Source organism: Xiphophorus hellerii, chromosome 6 (assembly GCF_003331165.1).
Source record: "Xiphophorus hellerii strain 12219 chromosome 6, Xiphophorus_hellerii-4.1, whole genome shotgun sequence".
Lineage (NCBI taxonomy): Eukaryota > Metazoa > Chordata > Actinopteri > Cyprinodontiformes > Poeciliidae > Xiphophorus > Xiphophorus hellerii.
In genome coordinates, this window is record NC_045677.1 from 7575613 (window position 1) to 7595223 (window position 19611).

Genomic DNA, 19611 nt, shown 5'->3' on the forward strand with positions numbered 1-19611 from the left:
ACATGGAAAAGTTTAAAGGGGGAGTTTGAATACTTTAGCAAGGAACTGAAGAGAAATACTTGGAGGTTTTAAAAAGGTCCCATTTAAAAAGGCGGGGTATAGGCAAATAGAATCTATTGCTGCAGATCCTACGAGAAATGCAGTGTGTGTGTGTGTGTGTGTGTGTGTGTAGGGGTGTGCGTGTGTGTGTGTGTCAGTTGCTGATTATGCAAATAATCATTAGACAATTGTACCAGGAAGTTTGGGTAAGATAGAAAAATCCCCAAGCAGCTCCCCTGAGTTCCTCATTCTGCCATAGCAGTCCACGACGGCCATGTGACCCTCTTGTCATGCCGCGCGTGTGTGTCAGTGTGTGTCAGCACTCGGTTGAATAGGACGAAGGGCAATTCTGAGGAATAGAAAGAAAAAAAAAAAGTTAAGGAACTTCTACAGACTGGAAAATAACTTGGTCGCTCTATTTCACCAGGGATACGGAGGTAAGATCTGCTGCATGTCAAAATGTGTCTAAAATCAGTTTGTCGAATTGAAGTTTTTTTTGCATTAAATTGTTGGATTGCTAGATAAAGTCATGTGTTAATAGATGCCGGGTTTGCAAAAACGATCAGCCTTTTTCTTAAGAGTTTCTGAGTGAAATCTTTAAGTTGTTCATCTCGAAGACGCCTGCATGTCGTCCCGTCTTTCCCTGCCTTTCTCGTGGGAGTGCTGCTAAAAGCGGGGCTGTGCGTTGGTCACGGTGCGGCACACGGGAGTGTGAGCGCAGGCTCCACATCTCGACTCCCCGGTTTCCGGCTGTTTACCATCTGTCATGTTAAAAATACAGCAGAGGCACTGAACCAGCAGCATGAAGAAAAAAAACAACCAAAAAACCCCCACACCAGACCCAGCTGCATGTCTCCCTTCGATTCCAAGTGCTGTCATTTTCTGTCTTTTTTTTTTTCTCTACTTTGCCCACTGCAGTTTTGGTTTCTGAACTTCCTTTTAATTTTTCTGGCGCTCCTCTGTTTGAACGTTTCCCCCCCCCCTTGTTCTCTTGTTTAAACACTGGTAATCAGCCGAGCTGAGCTCTGCAAACTTCCATGTGAATATTTCAATGACATCAGTGGACAAAGTCTAGCTCTAGGAAGAACAATGACTCTTTTGAGGTAGTCAAGAAAAAAGAAGAAGAAGAAGGGGAAAACACCTTGTTTGATCTAGAATAGATTGGCAGTGAGTTCTGCACAAATATTTGTGGATTTGAAGGAAAGATCTGGAAATGTTACAGACACCTTGAAGATGGACTCATCGCCGGGTCAAAGATTTACCGGATCAAGTGTTTGAGTTCATTACTGCACTGTAAAAGTGTAAGTGAAACTTAACTTCATTTAAATGTTAGTTGTTGTTTTTTTAATTTAATTTGGAAGTTTAATACTGTTCTTTTCAATATACTTTTTTTAGTTTAAGTGAATAAAAACTAGTTTGGAGTTTTAACCTGCCGAGTTTACTTCAATGCAATCTAATGTTTGCAGGTATTTGGTGATTGAAAACAGCCAAATGAGCTCTGATAAACTAATTCATCAAAGTTTAATAGGTTTCTTAAAAATGACCTTAATTGGATGAAAGATGAGCATTTAAAATCTTGAACGACAAGACTAGATTTGCTTCCTGTTTAGAGTAGGAACATTGAGACAGACGCACCTTTTATTTTGCTGCTTGTAAATATAAATCAATCACATAAACGACGACCTTCGCCCAGTATTGCTGATACAAATGAATTAAATATGGGGGCGGGGGGGAAACTTTATTTTGTCTTGGAAAAAATATCCATGCCTACGTAATCCTTTGGTCTCTGATGTCACACGTTACAGAAACTCTTGTACAGTTTTCTTTTTTGATGTCTCATCCCAAGGTTATCAGTTCCCCCCTCCCCCACACTGTCATGTGTTAAAAGGTCACACCTGAAATGTTTCAAACTTATCCCGTTGGGAAAAAAGCGGAACAATATCCATGAAACAACACAAAGTTGATTTAACTGCATGTGAAATAGAGCTTTCAGATCTAGATGAAAACTCTACACTCGATGTCCAAATTGCTAACTTAACATTTTAAAAATGAAAACCTGTACAACAGGTGAGACTACATGGACTACTGAGCCTCTTACCAAAAACAGAGTGCACAGCAGTGTTTTGCTTCCACAAAAATCGCAATGTTTGAGGTCAGCTGAGGACAAACTAGCACAACAACTTGAGTTTCGGGCTTCTTTGCAGAAGCCTGAGACAAAAATGTCCAAATGCAGCAGCTTTGTGGCCACAGCACATATAGATGTGACGTGGTGATCGGATGTGTAAGTCAAACCACACTCACAGCACAGAGTAAGTGGGCAGTGGCTGATTTTCAGACCTTTGCAGACACAGAAGAGATAGGGTGGATCAGAGCGGCGTCACATGTAAGTATGTCACCTCAAATTAAGGAAATAATAGGGATTGATTGATTGATTGGTGCACTCCAATGTTAAATCTCAATAATGTGTTAAAATTGACTATCTACTGTAAAATGCTGTGGACCGCCTAACAATAAATTGATTGTATTTTTGGAAAGACAGGAATGGAAGGTTTGCTTGTAAGACGGTGGGCAGACCCATCAAATTATTAATGACGTCGGAATGTTGACTGCAGTTCTCTAATATCGAATGTTGAAGCAGGAGTATAATCGACATGCTTATGGTGAGCAACTCCATCATCTGAGTCAATGGGGAAAATATAGATGTTGAGTGCAAGAGGCACAAAAAGGGAGCCTTGAGGCACCCCGTGTTTGATTTTTTGTTGTGGGAATTTATAGTTGCTGGATGACACAAAAGGTCTGCTAAGTAACGCCTGAACCAGTTATTAATCACTGTGTTAGGATCTGCTGTGTCAAACACAGTAACTGAGGTCCAATGGCACCAAGATAGACTGAAAAACAATGGAGTGGTGTGGTCAGAAACACAACTGTAAGCACTGAAAATATACATACTGCAGAATATTTTTGATCAAATATGAGTGAATTTGTTCAATCTTTGCCATAAAAAAGTTATTACACTTGACTGATGAAGCGGTGTTTTGGTTTTTTTTTTTACTCCAATCTGCTTCTCTGTTTTTTACAAGAAATGTACATAGAAACGTACAAAACGTTACTTTATGTGATTTGCAAAGTGTTTACATTTTGTTGGCGGTTGCACCAAAACATTTCAAGTATAACCTATGCTTAGAGCCAACATTCAATGACGCTAAATTTCTCCAGACTTATGGCTGTCAACAGGTTCGTTTTGTTAGGCCGGAAGACATAACAACGTTTTAATTGCAGAGGAGAAAAAAAACAACAAACAAAACATAAAGAGCAAGGTTGAATGAATCGCACAATAATCATATTTTTACATTATGGTAAATGGGCTTAATTTATGTTGCGCTTTTGTAGTGATAGCAACTCAAAGCGATTTGCACTACAGCCACATTCGGCCAGCTGCACACACCAACACACCCACACACACGCACACACACGCCTTCATTTACCAAAGAACATCGACATGTGGCAGAGAGAAGCTGGAATTAAACCCACAATCTCTACAGTTGCTCCATATACAAACTCACCAACTGCTTTGTGGAAGTAGCCCCGGTCATAAATATTTTTATATTGCCACGTCTCATTTCCTACTTTCACAAGCTAAAAGGCACTGTCTAATATTTCTAATTTTACATTCGATGTATTTAAATGTTCATCTGTTTCTGGTCGTAGTTGCACACAATCATTGTAAACGTCCATTCTCCAACGATTTTAATGACTTTTTGTAGTGCTTCTGTCTCAGAGCACCAACTAACTGTTGATTAAAGAATTTGGAGGTAGTTTTTCTCCATCCTTACTGAATACTGAAAAAGGACAACTCAGCATGATGCCCCCATCACCATGCTTGATAACTGGCACAGCGCTTTTGGCTTTCGCAGCCCTAAACCGACTCCAAACACTCCTAACGCGAAGATGGCGAAATAACTCATCTGACCGATAACCTTTCCCTAAAAGCTTTTCTGACATGTGGTCAGCTGTAAGTTTCATTCAAGCCTGAGGGTGTTCACTTCTGAGAAGGCACTTTCATTTCCAAGACAGGTTGACAGTCACATTGGTGTTTAAGTTTCTTCATCTTGATTGTCCCCGAGACCCTGTGTGTTTCCACAGGGATCTGTGGTTTAGAATGTGGAAAGAAAACCTTGCTAAGATTACACTCTTGGAATACGGAGGCCCCTGCAGGACATGGTGGATTTTTTTCTTTTGCTTTCCCTCTCAATACTTTTGCCTTCTCGCACAGTATTGCAGTTCATGCGGCGCGCTTTACTGCTGAAACTTTTTCTTGCAGTGGCTGTTGTACTTTCTGCTATAAGGTTTTTGTAAGGGTTTTCCTTGTATGTTAATGTTTCATTATTTTTATATTTGTGAGATATCTGAAGTTTTATGGCTTTTTCTTGAGGATAAAAAGGCACCACAGACCTATGTACAAAATGCAAAAGCAAAGCAGGTCCAACAGGGGCTTTCTATCGCTTCCATCCCTTCTAAGATATAACAAGGTCACTTCCGTAAGAAAGTTTCTGTTTATTATCCCGTGAGTTATCACGGGGTGATTAAGTCATATCTGACACGTTTTTTGTGTGTTGGTTGGTAGTCTGAATGGTTTAAAGGGCCATTTTCATGTGCAGGTCCATCTCAACCTTACACAGACATAAGCATGCAGTGAATAAATCAGTTTTTAATCAGTTGTTTTTGGCATTAAATGTTAGCACATTTTCACTGAGGCTCTTTAAGTATATATATATATATATATATGTACACAGTACAGACCAAAAGTTTGGACACACCTTTTAATTCAATGAGTTTCCTTTATTTTCATGACTATTGACATTGTAGATTCACACTGAAGGCATCAAAACTATGAATAACACATGTGGAAATATGCACTAAACAAAAAAGTGTAAAACAACTGAAAATACCCCTTATATTCTAGTTTCTTCAAAGTAGCAACGTTTTGCTGTGATTACTGCTTTGCACACACTCTGCATTTTCTTGATGAGCTTCAAGAGGTAGTCACCTGAAATGGTTTTCACTTCATAGTTGTGCCCTGTCAGGTTAATAAGTGGGATTTCTTGCCTTATAAATAGTCATGAAAATAAAGAAAACCCATTGAATTAGAAGGTGTGTCCAAACTTTTGGTCTGTACTGTATATATATATATATATATATATATGCAATTTTAAATTGACATGTGTGACTGTATACAAAATAGACTAGGGTAGGACAGGGTGCTCAAGGCACCCTGTCCTACGTGTTTCAGAGGTTTCCCTGCTTTAATGTGCCTGATTCAACTGATTGCAGTTCAACAAATGCCTGTTAATCAGTCATCAATTGAAATCAGCTGGACTGAAGCAAGGAAATACCTAAAACATGCAGGGCAGTGAGCCTTGAGGACCAGGGTTGGGAAACACTGGGTTGAATTGCTCATCCAATGGCAAAAAATAACCTCATGAATAAAAAAAAATTAATATGACCTTTATGTGGATAGTGGATAGGAAGTGTATGTAAAACTCCTAACAGAGCTGCATTGATGATTTCTTTTGGCCGTTGATATGTTTCCTTGTTTTTTTTGTTTATTTTCCCAAACCGGTCTCCTGGACTCTAAAGAGCATCCATTGACCTAGACGACCTGTTTAATATCTGGTTGTTGTTTTCCTGCTCCCATTTTTAACTCTCCTGTTATGTTCGTTTCTAGGGTACAGCAAAAATGTTCGTGGGTCAATTTGACCCGGGGAGTGTTTAACCATGCAATAGTGTCAGAAACCAAAATATTCCTCCAAAACATTTTTGTATCTGATTATTAACTCAATACTAACCATTTCAATCAATATCTGTGCAATGACGTTTTTTTATTTATCAGAAATTAAGGATCAATGACGACAACCTACTCATTTACTCATTTGGACATAAAAAAATGGAATTTACATTTTTAATGTCCACTGAAAAAAACCTAGACACAAAAAAACTATAATTTCCTTGAAATTGATCTTTGGTAAAAAAAAAAAAAAAATTTAAACTTTAAAACTGGTCAATTTGATCCGGAACATAACAGGAGGGTTAAAAATTATTATTATTATTATTATTAATATTATCACCTATATTTTTTCTGACTTCTGCTTTTGTAATGCATAGATTTTGTTTTGCCCTCCGGAAGTGTTAGGCTTTTTTTCACCTTGCCGTTTGGTATACTCTGTTAATAATTCATCAAGACGTCACAGATTTTTGCAGTAATGTCACTTGTCTCTACTGAAGAAGCTTCGCCTCGATTTAATATTTACTCAGTTGTCGGCACGCTTACCTTGTTTCCTTATGGCCACAGAATATTTGCTGGTGTAAATAATTCTTCCTATCATGATAACCATCATAATAACCTGCGCAAAAATATCCATATTGCTGCTGCAAGTGGTGGCATGTTCCTTCCTTCTAACTTTTGTGACGGAATGTGTAATCCTGACATTCACTAATTCTAAGTGAATGCTAGAATTAGTTGTGTCCAAATATACTTCTTCTTTATACAAGAAGCCAATTAGTCGCTGCATCTGCGATACTGCAGGTGCGCTCCATGCTAGTAAGTAGTAAGAACAGGAAGCTGTTTTTTTGTTTTTTTTAATGCTTGTGGTTTGCTTTTGAGGTTGCATGTATCTTTGTGTCCACGCCGGCGTAACTATAGCAAGGTATGTGGCAGGTTGCGGCCTCGACACCGATGAGCAGAAATAGTCCAATCAGAAGCCACATCGATGAAACTAGGGCAGTGAACTCTGCTTCAACAAATCTTTTATTGCTCTGAAATGATTCGAGTGGCCAAGTCCAGACAAAAATAGGAATATTTTTTGTGTTCAGGTTCACCCTATTTGACTCAAGTGTTAATCTTTACATTAAACTAATGAATCAATCTCACGTACGTTTACTGAGCAGGATCTGATTCGCACTCTGCAAGTACCGCTGATTGAAGCAGAGCAGAATAGAGTTTGATTTGATTTGCAATTCGTCTGAAAAGATCCGACCCAAAGCGTACACGTTTGGGTTGGATTTTCACCGCAAGATTTTGCGAAAGAAATTTTTTAAGGAACATATTGAGAAAAAAAAAAAGGCACATCTGCTTAGATGTAGAAACGTAGAAACGTTAGGGGTCAGAGACATCGGGTCGGACGAGCGGCTTTCGACTGAATTTGACATAAATTCTGACGTATCCCATTTCCACTTGCAAAGAGTTTATTTCAAGTCGGAGTTCGACTCCGTTACATTCTTGTAAAGGTGGCAAACTCCTGCTTGCAATTTTCTTTTACTGGTTTTAAATTTGACCTAAAATTCACAACGTTTTTGACTTGCAGCTCAGCCTCTTTGCTGAAACCCAACAGAATATGAGCAGATTTCATCTAACAAGTGAAAACAAAGCGGGCCAGATGAGGAAAAACACAGACGAAGTCATGCAACATCACCAAGTAACCTGTATGTGAGACGGCAGAATCTGTCTAGATAGAATGTCAGTAGATAAACCACACTAAACAAAGAGAAAAAGCACATTTTATCAATGCCAAATTATGTTTTATGAAACACATCTATATCTTAATGCATTTGCACGTCTGCACTTTAATGCAGACCACACATGGGCCTGGTACATAATGCAGAACTCCGTCAGAAGATTTAAGTGTCGCAAGTTCCTCTCTACTCTTTGGTCATGCTATTTATATTCATTTTGCAACTTTTGTCGTACAGTCAGATTCGAGGAAAATGTGGCAATTGATTTTGGCTTCGTGCGGATGACCTCACTACGCCGACCCAGAATGCCGTGAGCTAGCATACAGTCTTTTGGGGGGGGGGCTATTTGAAATAATTGAGACGAAATCACTACAAGAATTAGGCAAAGAGAGGCTCAACCGTTATCGAGCCCTGTACGCTCACAACCTCGTTAAAATGCCAGATGTTTTGGGAGGTTTTTCCTCACATAAATGTAAGATTATTAGAAATCATTCCAGAACTTTCTTTTTCCACCTTTAAAGGTGTATATCCTGTAGAAATCAGTTGCAAAATAAATAAAATAGAAGAGGAAATGCATAAAACAGCAAAGTTGTAACAACCTGGTTAAATAAGTTAAATAGCCATTTAACTAAACCTTTACGCCTTTAGCGTAAAGGTGTAAAAAAGGCGGTCCTCTTTAGTGGGAGTCTGTCAGCAGGTCATATCATCACTTGATGTTTATTTTTGCTATTAGTTAAAATGTCTCAGTGGTTTGCATTTTTCCTTCCTGTGTCCCACTAGAGCAAACGCGTCAAACTGGTTTCAATGACGGCTCTTAATATTCCAGCATCGAGTTATTTATGGAAGCATCCTGCTCTCTGCGTTTTGCTTGTGTACCAAACAGGAATACAAGCAAAATAATATTTGAATACTTGAGAATATTTGAAAATAAGGATTTTTACAGTGAAGCTCTGTTCTGCGTCCCAATTTAAACTTCTGATCAGTGTTCCTGCTTTTACGTGTGCGGTGTGGGTATAAAACTCCCCGGGGGAACACCTGCGACACTGCATGTTATACAATTCAGGTAATAATTGAATTTTTGCTTCATCTGCATCACGTATTCCGTCAATAATTTGACGGATCGTCGATCTATTTTAGTGTGCAGGGTTTCCACCTGCATCAGCACAGGAAGTGCAGTAATACACGATATTATTGCTGACTTTTCTGACCAGGCTGTGAGATTCTTTTTTGTTGTTGTTGTTGTGAAGATTAGTTCATCAAAATCCACCAATCCAAACATCTGAAAAACCGTACGGAATTCTGCGCAACGTTCTGTTGACCTTTGTTTGTTTGTTTGTTTGTTTTACATAGGGGTTGTATGATTTCATCTGAGTTTGTTTCCCCCCTGCCCCATTTTCCATTTGACTACAGCAGGAATTCGCAAACTTTACCATCCATCTAAATAAAATCCGCTGTGTGACGCAAATATTACATGACTTTATAATTTTCAGAAATATATATTGAAAGAAATATGTTGTAGTTGGGTAAAAATGAAAAAAAAGCCATTTTATTTCAGTTTGTAGGTTTTAAAAAAAGAAAGAAAAACGTTAGCCAAGAGAGCATGAATACCATTTCTTCATTGGGATGTTGATATTTCCAACCCAGTATCCAGAAAAATAGATTTTAAAGACTATTACTGACTACTTTGGTGTCATTCTGTTGTAAAGAAAATTCAATTATTACCTGAAAACAAATGAAAAACTGCTAAAATGTGCATTTGTTGTTATATTTTTTACTTAAAATCTTTAGTTTGTTCTTTCTCATTTTTAGCCAATATTGTTATGATCCATTAAGGGAGATTAAGAGACACTTATGGTTGCTAAACAAACCAAAAGACACACAGCATGTGCCCAACGAAATGATGAAAAGAAGAAAAAAAAGACTGACTGTGTCTCTGTAAAATAAACTGAATCTTTTCAAAGATTATCACAGAAAACGTCAACAGATTTAGCTGTAGCTAAATGTCGTAAATATTTCCGTTTGCACAAAATTATTAGGTCTAATCTTAATCATGAAGGCAATTTCGATGTGAAAGTCAGTCTGTGATTTATAGTTTCCACATGTAGAGCTGGGAACAAGTGGAGGTTATAGAAGTGTTTATGACCTTTATGGCCGTGTAGTTCAGGGAAGTCAGAAAACACAACACGGCAATCTCTGTGGTGATGACAAGCAGAAAGAAAATGAGTAACCGTGTAACACAACTAATAAAATTTTCCAAACAATTAATTAGAAAGTGGCAATACAGGAACTGTAAAAGTGAATGCAGGTCGCACAAAGGTCACAACGATGCTTTCGGGCATCTGGAGTCAAAAAAAGCCCAGACTGTTTCCTTCACATTCTGCTGAGAATGATCCACTCATCTTCTCATCAGCTCTGACCAGCTTCCTGCATAACACTCATACCGCCAATGTGTCACGGTTGCAATGGTTTGATGTTTTACTGAAGCGCACGACTCAACTCGTGGTTCTGTCGACTTGAGCTGTGGGCCTCCGCAGCTCCTCCAGAGTTTCCAGTTCAGATCGGAATCGTAATTTTATTTTAGGAGGAATTAATGCTGTAAAGAGGGTTCACGACTATCTCGTTTTATGACCTCTAATGCGTTCCAAAAATATGGAATATGGCCCTGAATGAGAATCTCTACTCCCTTTTACAGTTTCTTTTATTATTTTTTTATTACCACCCACCAAAAATAGGAACAAATTGAAATAAAACATCTTGCTGCCTCACAACTGGTATTAGCGGCTTCCAGCCCCATTTGACACGAAAATCGTATCAGAAATATTCGGACTTGCGAAGAAGTGGGAAAAAAAAACAAAAAAAAACGCAGGTGCCTGCTGGAGAGCTTGTTTTGTTTGAGCAGCCGTTCATTTTAACAGACTGTGCCGCTCTTTTCTTTTCTCACTTCCCCAAGCCTCTCGACCCCAGCAGGCGGGATGGGCTGTCTGAAGTCCACGCTGAGCGGCGGCCTGGCGAGCGGTGTGGAGAGCAAAATCAGACAGCAGGCCGAAAAACCGGAGCCGGCACACTACGTCAGAGACCCCACCTTCAACACCAACAAAGTGAGTAGAAAGCAAGAGGAGCCCAGTAGGAATCCCCATCGGGCTCCGCTTGCAGCTCTGAACCCTGAAACAGACGTGCCACCGCCGCGGCTTAAACGGTTAAAGAAACATTTACGCCAGCGGAAACTGTTAAATCTCTGTTCTAAACTAAGAAAGTTTCCACCGTTTTGCAATAAGATGACTAGATTGTTCCCCAAGTGGTCAGGACTTCCCGTTCTCAAAAGGTGATGACTATGCTCTGGGAATATGAAAGGAACACATTCTGAATGTGTGCAACAGCTGTGTTAAAAAAATGAAACAAAAATACAATTCAAAATCTCATGTTATGCTTTTCTTTACAGAGTAACTCCCTGCTACCAGGTCAAGTGTTCCAGCAAATGGAAGGTATCCTTTCCCCCCCCCTTGCATTTACCTTTCCGTGAAAGCATTCCTATGATATCTGGAGTAAAGTAAACTGAAGTCTAAAAGCGACTTAGCGAGGAAAGAAAAAAACAAACAACATAACTATAATAGAATCAAAAAGTCAGCATTTTTCAGTGACGGAGAATATCACAACAAACAGTTAACGCTTGGAAATTTTCACTCTGTACCACAATCACCTTCCCATTTGATTTGTTTTCTAATTTAGTCCTGTCACGCAAGGTGAAATTTTAGGGGAAAAAAGTTTTTCTCAAGTTCCTCGATTTCGGTTTAGCAATCTAAGCATTTTAATGAGGCCGACCTCGTGGACGTCGAGGAGCAGAATATCAGCAGAAACATGCAAAAAAACTGGTCAGAAATCAGAATCCCTATCATTCCACCAAGTATTTTTCTATTGACTATTGAAAGAAGATCTAAATAGTTGCCATTCATTTATTCAAACCAAATAAAAACAGGTCAGTTCTTCATAATTAATACTTCTATTGTTTTGATCCTGTTCGAACCTGCTCTACAACCACTGTGTGCTGCTGAGGGACTCTTTATATTTTGTCACCTGGTGTTTAAACATGTCAACTTTTGTGTTTGTTTCTGCTTTAGAGAAAGACGCAACTTTCAAAGTGGTGATTAGTCTTTATCCTTACGAGGCGTTGCATCGAGAAGATTTAGGCTTCAAGAAAGGAGAGAAGATGAAAATCCTGGAAGAGTAAGTGGGCTGATTTTCAACTTGGACTAATGCAGCTCATGAAACTGTTTCTTGGTATTTCTACATTCTGTCAGGAGCGATAAAAGTCAGAGTGACCGCGAGGTCCAAATCCTTCTGTCTTTAGAGCTTTAGACGGAATCTTTGCTGAGCCGTTTTGCAAATTGGCCTTTGACCAGAGGGCTTATAGACAGGACAACGGTCGCTCTTAACTCTAACGTAGTTTTATGTCTTGTTCCTGAACAAATAAGTCTAGATGAACAACAGTACCTTTCACAGTTGAGTCAGAATCTTCAGCATGGAAATAATGTTTCTCCTGCAAGCCAAATTCATGACTGTTACTTGAACTGGTTTGTCTAAAATGCCTTTAGGTGTGATTGTGCACTTCACTTCAATCTCCAGGAAATGGATGGATGCTGGCGCCAAATCAGAATCCGTCATCTCATTTGTGTAAATTAGTCCAGTGATGATATTGTGAACAGCGCCTGAGAGCGTCCGCAAAATAATAGGAAACTTTTTTTTATTGCTGCTTTGACAAAGACAAACCTCTTCCAGACTGTGCAAGCTGGGTTGAACTGAAAAATTATTTTTGGCGTGATATCATCAGAAAATGTGTTTTGGCATAAACGTAAGGAAATGTTTTCCCTGTTTGTTTTCAGACATGGCGATTGGTGGAAAGCAAAGTCTCTAACGTCCAACAAAGAAGGATTCATCCCATCCAATTACGTTGCCCAAGTTGATACCATGGAAACGGAAGAGTGAGTATGATGTTGGATGAAAGTTTCAGCTTTGCCTTATCAGTAACATTACTGCACTGTGAAACCTACTGCATTGCACTGTAAAAAAGAAAATAAATAAATAAAATACATAAAATCACCCTGAAATCATTGCAGGTGGTTTTTCAAAGACATCACAAGGAAGGATGCAGAGAGGCAGCTGCTGGCTCCCGCAAACAAACCAGGCTCTTATCTTATCAGGGAAAGCGAAACATCCAAAGGTACTAAGCTATTTTCCCACAAGATTCCTTCACAATTCAGCATCTGGGATTCAGTGTGAGACTTGTTCCCCACCCTCCCCACACAGGCAATTTCTCCTTGTCAGTCAGAGATGTCGATGCCCAGGGCATGGATTCGGTGAAACATTATAAAATCAGGAAGTTGGACAACGGCGGCTTCTACGTCTCTCCCAAAATTTCCTTCCCGGACATCAGCAGCATGCTCAAACATTACCGCAGTGAGTACGGATCGGGAACAGAAGGGGAAAAGCTTGAAATCACAGCTGAGAGTGAGGTCACGGTTTATTGACTCAGACTTGGGTGAACTTGCTAATTCCCACCACAAGACTAGCAAAATACTGGAAAAGTTTGGGAATATTTTTAGAGTGATGGTCAGAAGGAAGCATAAAGTAACGAACATTTGGAAATGTTGCAGGATTGTAATCCTCTTCGTGACAACCAAGGAGCAAATTTATTGGTAAATATTGTTCCTCGGTTATTTATCGTTACAATTAAAGATTTCATATTTACTGCTCCCTAATTCGTTGTTATATCTAGATTAGACTGCAGGAATGCTGAGATGCAATTTGGGTGCATCTCAGTTTATAAGGAGAAAATTACATCATATGACACATTCAAAAGACACAAAATAAATGCTTGCTAATATGTGCTGAAAATGTATTTTCCCCCTTCCAGATTTCTGAGGATATTGCTTCCTTGTCTTTGTTTCCCAGAAAAGAAATAACTTTCTAAATAGCCAAACTTATTTGACTTTCAGCCTTTATTCTTTCCAAGACTAATGAGTCTTTAGCTTCCGGTGTGTAGCGCTTCATGAAAAGAGTGGGGTGATGATTAAGGTTAAAATCAAACTTAATCATCACAAGAAAACACACAAACAAATGTGCCTTTGTGCCTCTCAGCCAAGTCAGATGGTCTGTGCCGCAAACTGGACCGTCCGTGTGTGAAACCCAAAGCCCAGCGGCCGTGGGACAAGGACGCCTGGGAGGTTTCCAAAGACTCGATAAAGTTTGTGAAGAAGTTGGGAGCTGGACAGTTTGGAGAAGTGTGGATGGGTAAGAAAGAAGCAAAACTTTTAATCAGACCTATTAATTTCTCTAGAACCTTTTTATTAAACCAAGAAGGTGGTCTTGGTTTAACTGAATCTCAAGCTCCAGTCCTGCAAAGGGCCTTTGCTGCGCAGCAGGCAGTGCAGTGGTTTAGATTCTGTGGCTGACTGCAATCTTGATGCCTTAGAGTACGTCCTATTGTGACGGTTGTGTGTCTAAATAAGCCTGAGAACTAATTAGCTCATCCCTGTAGGGCGTTTTATGCTGTGCCTTTAAATAGACTTCTGCTTTGTGTCAGAGAAACATTTCACTAAAATGTCTCTCTGCAAAAGTTTCAGAGTCCAAAATCTCTTCTTATATTGCAGATCTTAACTTGAAAAGACAAATGCCTATGAATTTCACAACTTGACACCAACGGGTGTCATTACACCTGGATCATTTGATGATCTACAGAAATAAGTCTATCCCGGTATATGTGCTTAGGAGGTGAACTTGTTATCATAGAGGGAAAAAACTCAAAGACTTATTTGCATTGGAAGTTGAGAGACTATTAAAGCGGTCCAGTATAATGTTTGAAAAATCTGCAGTATGATCTAAATTTTCGAAGTACGGATTATGAGCAAACCTTTCTGTTTCCATTCTGAAAGTTGTGCAACCTCAACAGCTAAGCAACAGATGTGACAATCCTAATACAGTTCGACTTTAATACATTTCTATTCAGATTTGACCTGTAGATTTGAGACACATTTCACTAAGTTCCCTGATATTTCTTCAGATAACCGGTGACTAACAATTGCACATTTTTAAGAGAATAACTTGAACCTCAGTTGGATTTTCTTACTCAAGCTGACAACAGCTCAGCAATAGGGTCAACATGGCTGACCTACAGGTGTCAGTAGGGGGTGGATTACCTACTCAGAGACTGAACACGAGATCAACTTGTTATATAAATTTCTTCGTCGAAAAATCCTTTTGTTTTGTTTGTTATAAAAGAAAATGAAGCATACTGCACACTTCGCCTTCATTCTAAATTGAAGTTTTCAACTATTCCTCAACATGTCGTGTACAGTACTGAATGTGGAAGAAGTTTGCCTTATCCAATTCAGTAAAGTGTCATTTTGGTACATTAAAAACACAACAAAAACAAATAAACTAAGTCTTATTTCAGCAGACCTGTAACGGTATTCTCTATATTCCCCGTTTCCTGTTTTCACGCCGTGTGGTACCAGCTTACTACAACAACGCAACCAAAGTGGCCGTGAAGACCTTGAAGCCTGGCACCATGACCGTCGAAGCGTTCATGGAAGAAGCCAACGTGATGAAGACTCTGCACCACGGCAGACTGGTGCGGCTCTACGCCGTCGTCACCAAGACCGAGCCCATCTACATCATCACTGAATTCATGGCAAACGGTACCGAGCCACGCTTTGTTATTTCACCTTCCGCGGTTTTGAGACGTTTTGATATCGTTCGTCGAGTCAGACGCCCAAATAAACAGAGGAGCTGCATTGCATTTATACATCTTCGATTGCATCTTAGCACTGGATTACTTGAGATAGTCCACCAACAACAAACATCTCATTATATTAAAGTTAAAAATAGGCTTGCTGTTATGTTCTCATACCCACAGCTGAAGACTTTGTGTTGTTTCTGTTCTGTCCTGTGTGTAGGAAGTCTCCTGGACTTTTTAAAGAGTGACGCAGGAAGCAGACTGAAACTACCAAAGCTCATAGATTTCTCAGCGCAGGTAATGCCCCCCCCCGGCCCTATTTTTGCACTTCTTAAGCTTTCCACTTCTACTACTCCACTTAAGGTGTGATGCGGTATGGAATATTAGTAGCATTATACATAACTGAGTAAAATTGCCAGGGTTTTATACAGTATTGCAGTATTTACATAGCAAAAATATATAATCTGTTAACTTGATTTTAAAAACAAAAAAGTTCAAATTAGTCCTACTGTTGCTTTCTAAAGTGCAACACAAGTTATCAGTTGTTTAATTAGCTGGGCTATCTGCACAGGGAGCCAGCCTTCAATCGGTCATACTGGTCTTACTGTAGGTGACCATTTGTCATTTCAAAACAGTTATTTGAAAGTGCAATGCAATGAATAGCTCTCCTTTGGTTTTGCACACTATGGCTTTTAATGCTTTTTGCGACCACAAAGCTAGAATAGCATAGCTTTATTTCCTCCAGCTGACCAAGGTAAAACACAGTCATTCTGAAAATCTCTCATGCATGTCATTATCTCAACTTGAAACTGTAGAAACTGTATAAGGAAACATTATTATTATTATTTTTTAATCCGTCTAAAAATCTTTGTATACCCTAATATTAGAATTTAGCTACAGAGCTTCTTAAATACACACATCAATATTTCTGTCAAGCCTATTTATAGACAATAGTTTGTGTTGAAGACTAAATATGATAATGGCATAAATACCAGAAGCTTTGAAGCCAGGATAGCTACAATTTTAGCTATACCTTGAATTGACTTGCTGCCATACAAATTAACTTGACTACAAAGATACTTTAGCTACAAAACTACGAGTGTAGTTAAAGTAAACCACCTACAGCTCTAACTAAGCTGCAAAACTGCAAAATTTAGTGACTGGGCTAACTCAATAATATTAGCTTGCTCAGGTGAGCAAGCTAATATTCTTCACGTGCCATAAAATTATGTTTCTAATATACATCTTTCCCCACCTCCAGCAAATCTATCATGATCGCTGAACACAAATACACTTGTTTTCCGTTGGGTTTCAGATTGCAGAGGGCATGGCTTACATAGAGAAGAAGAATTACATTCACAGAGACCTGAGGGCTGCTAACGTGCTCGTGTCCGAGAGCCTGCTTTGCAAAATAGCCGACTTTGGCTTGGCGAGGGTCATAGAGGACAACGAGTACTCCGCACGGGAAGGTAGGCGTTGTGCAGGAAGGAGAGAATGAGTGCGCCTTCCAACTTCTCTGTTGTGCAAGACATTTTTTCTTCTTGTCACACATTAGCCATTTCCTTTACTCCCTGTGATAAACTGAAACAACAAAAAAAAGCCCCCCTTTCAAAGGGCTATTGTGTTGGGCAACAGGAAAGACACTTTTTGTTTCGCTTTGCAGATAACATGCCTTTTAGAATCTTGTACTTGACATTTATGTCTTGATTTTTTTTTTTTTCCCGGTAGAATAGAGAACTGGGGACACATATTCAGGCACTTCAGAAATCAGATATTTTCCATTCATTTTGTGCACAATAAATTATATTAATACATATTAAAGAAAATCAGATTTTTCCCGCTAATTTAAACAAAACAACTTAACACTATCATATGTGAGACTGCAAACACAGTAGAGAAAATCTGGATCAATATACTAGCGAAAAGTGTCCGATTGCGTGTAAAAATCTCCAACTCTGTCGTGTATTTTAGGTGACAGTAAGAGCGAAAAAGACTGTTGTGGTCAAGTGCACAAGAGTGTGAAAAACATTTGTAACCTTTAAATGGAGCCACGAAGCAGTCCTTGTGACTAAAATAAGGAACTATAGGAGCAAGACTTTGGCTTACCATGCAATGTTTGAAAAGTGGCCTTTCAGAGCAACCAGCATAGAGTGGTTAGCATAGCAAATGTAGCATATTTGCATTTTCCAGTTGGAAAAAAAAAAGAAAATCAGAACAGAAAGTATGGGGATTTTTAAAGAACAGACGTATTCGGCCTGTTCTTTTCCATTTATGTTTGAGTGATAAATGAAACTTGTCTGACTATTCACCTGGAACCAGGAATCTATCAATAAACTTGTGGGCCCATAAATAGACTGAAAAACTTTCCATGACACAAAGCACAGGTGTGTTGAGTGGGATTGAGCGGTGCAGTGGATTATTTACTTATACTAGGCAAAGTATGTGTAAATATAATAGAGTTTGTTGATTAAATTTTATGTGTGTGCGTGTGTGTGTGCATTCCCTTACTCTACACACTCCCAGGTGCCAAATTTCCAATCAAGTGGACCGCTCCAGAGGCCATCAACTACGGCACCTTCACCATCAAATCAGACATGTGGTCTTTCGGAGTGCTTCTCTATGAGATTATCACATATGGAAAAATCCCATATCCAGGTAAGCAAGTGTGTCACGGCAGCTGTGTTCTCTACGGTATGAAACCAATCATCTTTATGAATATATTTGCAAATCCAGTTTGAAGATTTGGTACTTTGATTGACTTTAGAAATTAACGCGCTACTATTCCACCAGGTGGAGTTTAGAAGTAAAACATAAATGCGACAAACCAGTCTCATTCTCTGGAATTTGTACGCTTAAATTATTTAATTCAATTAATTTATCTGGTGCAAAATTAACAACAAACGTTGTTGGCAAGGACCCACGTGCAGAGCAAAATGTAAGGTGGAAAATGAGAGTTTTGATCAAATATCAAACTTACTGAAATGGTAGGAACACGGAAGCACATGGACGGGTAACCAGAAAAGTAAAAAGTGACAGAAGGCTCCAGTAACAATGAAAATCCAGGAACTTAAATCAGACGCAAATGGGAAACAGCTGAGACAGAAAAAAAGACCCAAAGTGCAAAATGCAACAATAAACTAAGAAATTAAGTATAAAAAGGTTGAACTAGATGGCAAGACATTTTGAACAATAATGAATCCAGGGGCCTGAACAGAATGTGGGAGGATATAAACTAATATAAATATTAAAATACAAGCAAAATTCAAACTGGCAAACTGGATCGTGACAAAAAAAAAAGAAGCTGCAAAGGTTGCATGTTTGCCATTTTCTTCCAGTTTGTAAGATATTTTTATGGCTCTGTTATCATTGTCGGCACATTGTCTGGCATTATACTGACACCTACTGCCCTCTGCCTGGATGTCATTTTCCCCGGTCTTATTTATGTCTACAGAAACCTTCTCATAAACTGACCTCAATTATTCCTCCTGTCACACGAGCCCCTAACTTGTGTCTGCACTTGTCTCTAAGGGATGACGAAGGGAGAGGTGATGTCCTCCATACAGCGCGGCTACAGGATGCCCCAGCCCGAAAACTGTCCGTCTGAGCTGTACGAGATTATGATAACCTGCTGGAAGGACAAGCCTGAAGACAGACCCACCTTTGACTACCTACAGAGCGTCCTGGACGACTACTACACCGCGACAGAGGTTCAGTACCAAGATCAGTTGTAGCGTCGCCGAACCGGCAGGACATCCCATAAGGACATTCAAGACAATTAACATCCACTCCACTTGTTGTGTGTGTGTATGGGTTTTTTTTTTTTAAACTTCTTTGCAGTTTTATTGTATATATCCCACATGTTGATGTCCACTGAATATTGAAGATTTTATATAGTTTCAAAAACAATCTCAATGAAAGACGTTATCCTTCAGGATATTCTGAACAATATGGATTAATTTTGTTTTTGCTTTTTTTTTTTAAATGGATGTGAGCTGTATTTAAATGAGATTGTAATTGTAAGTATATTTGAGAAAGATGGTCTAAATGTAAACGTTTTAAATGTGTAATTTGGACTGACTATATGCAGATGTAACGACGTTTTTTTTATATTAAACGTCATATTGGGTATTGAATGACTGTACATTTTGTATGAAATTAAAAAAAATACACATATGCGGAAGTTCTTTGTTATTTTGTTTCAGTTTTAGAAATTTGTCTGATTTGAAAAATTGGACCTCCATTTGTAATTTACTCGTGGTTTGCTGGGTTCCCCCGACTTTCCTTTGTGTATTGCTGTCTTAGACCAGTGACTCCAAAGGCTAGTGTCGGGGTAT

At 39.0% G+C, this 19611-nt stretch overlaps 1 protein-coding gene across 2 annotated transcripts; it reads left to right on the forward strand.

Annotated features, from left to right (window-relative positions):
- The first annotated feature begins 278 nt into the window (after positions 1-278).
- Positions 279-19451, forward strand: lyn (LYN proto-oncogene, Src family tyrosine kinase). Of its 2 annotated transcripts, none has more exons than XM_032565966.1 (13): positions 279-476; positions 10499-10646; positions 10988-11030; positions 11664-11769; positions 12426-12524; positions 12660-12763; positions 12850-12999; positions 13681-13833; positions 15057-15239; positions 15498-15574; positions 16593-16746; positions 17801-17932; positions 18806-19451. In XM_032565966.1, the coding sequence occupies exons 2-13, from the start codon at positions 10521-10523 to the stop codon at positions 19006-19008; spliced, it is 1530 nt and encodes a 509-aa protein (XP_032421857.1). In that variant the 5' UTR covers positions 279-476; positions 10499-10520; the 3' UTR covers positions 19009-19451. The 2 variants fall into 2 exon arrangements, with proteins under 2 accessions (XP_032421857.1, XP_032421858.1); XM_032565967.1 differs by lacking the exon at positions 279-476 and adding an exon at positions 2402-2422.
- Positions 19452-19611: the final 160 nt, after the last annotated feature.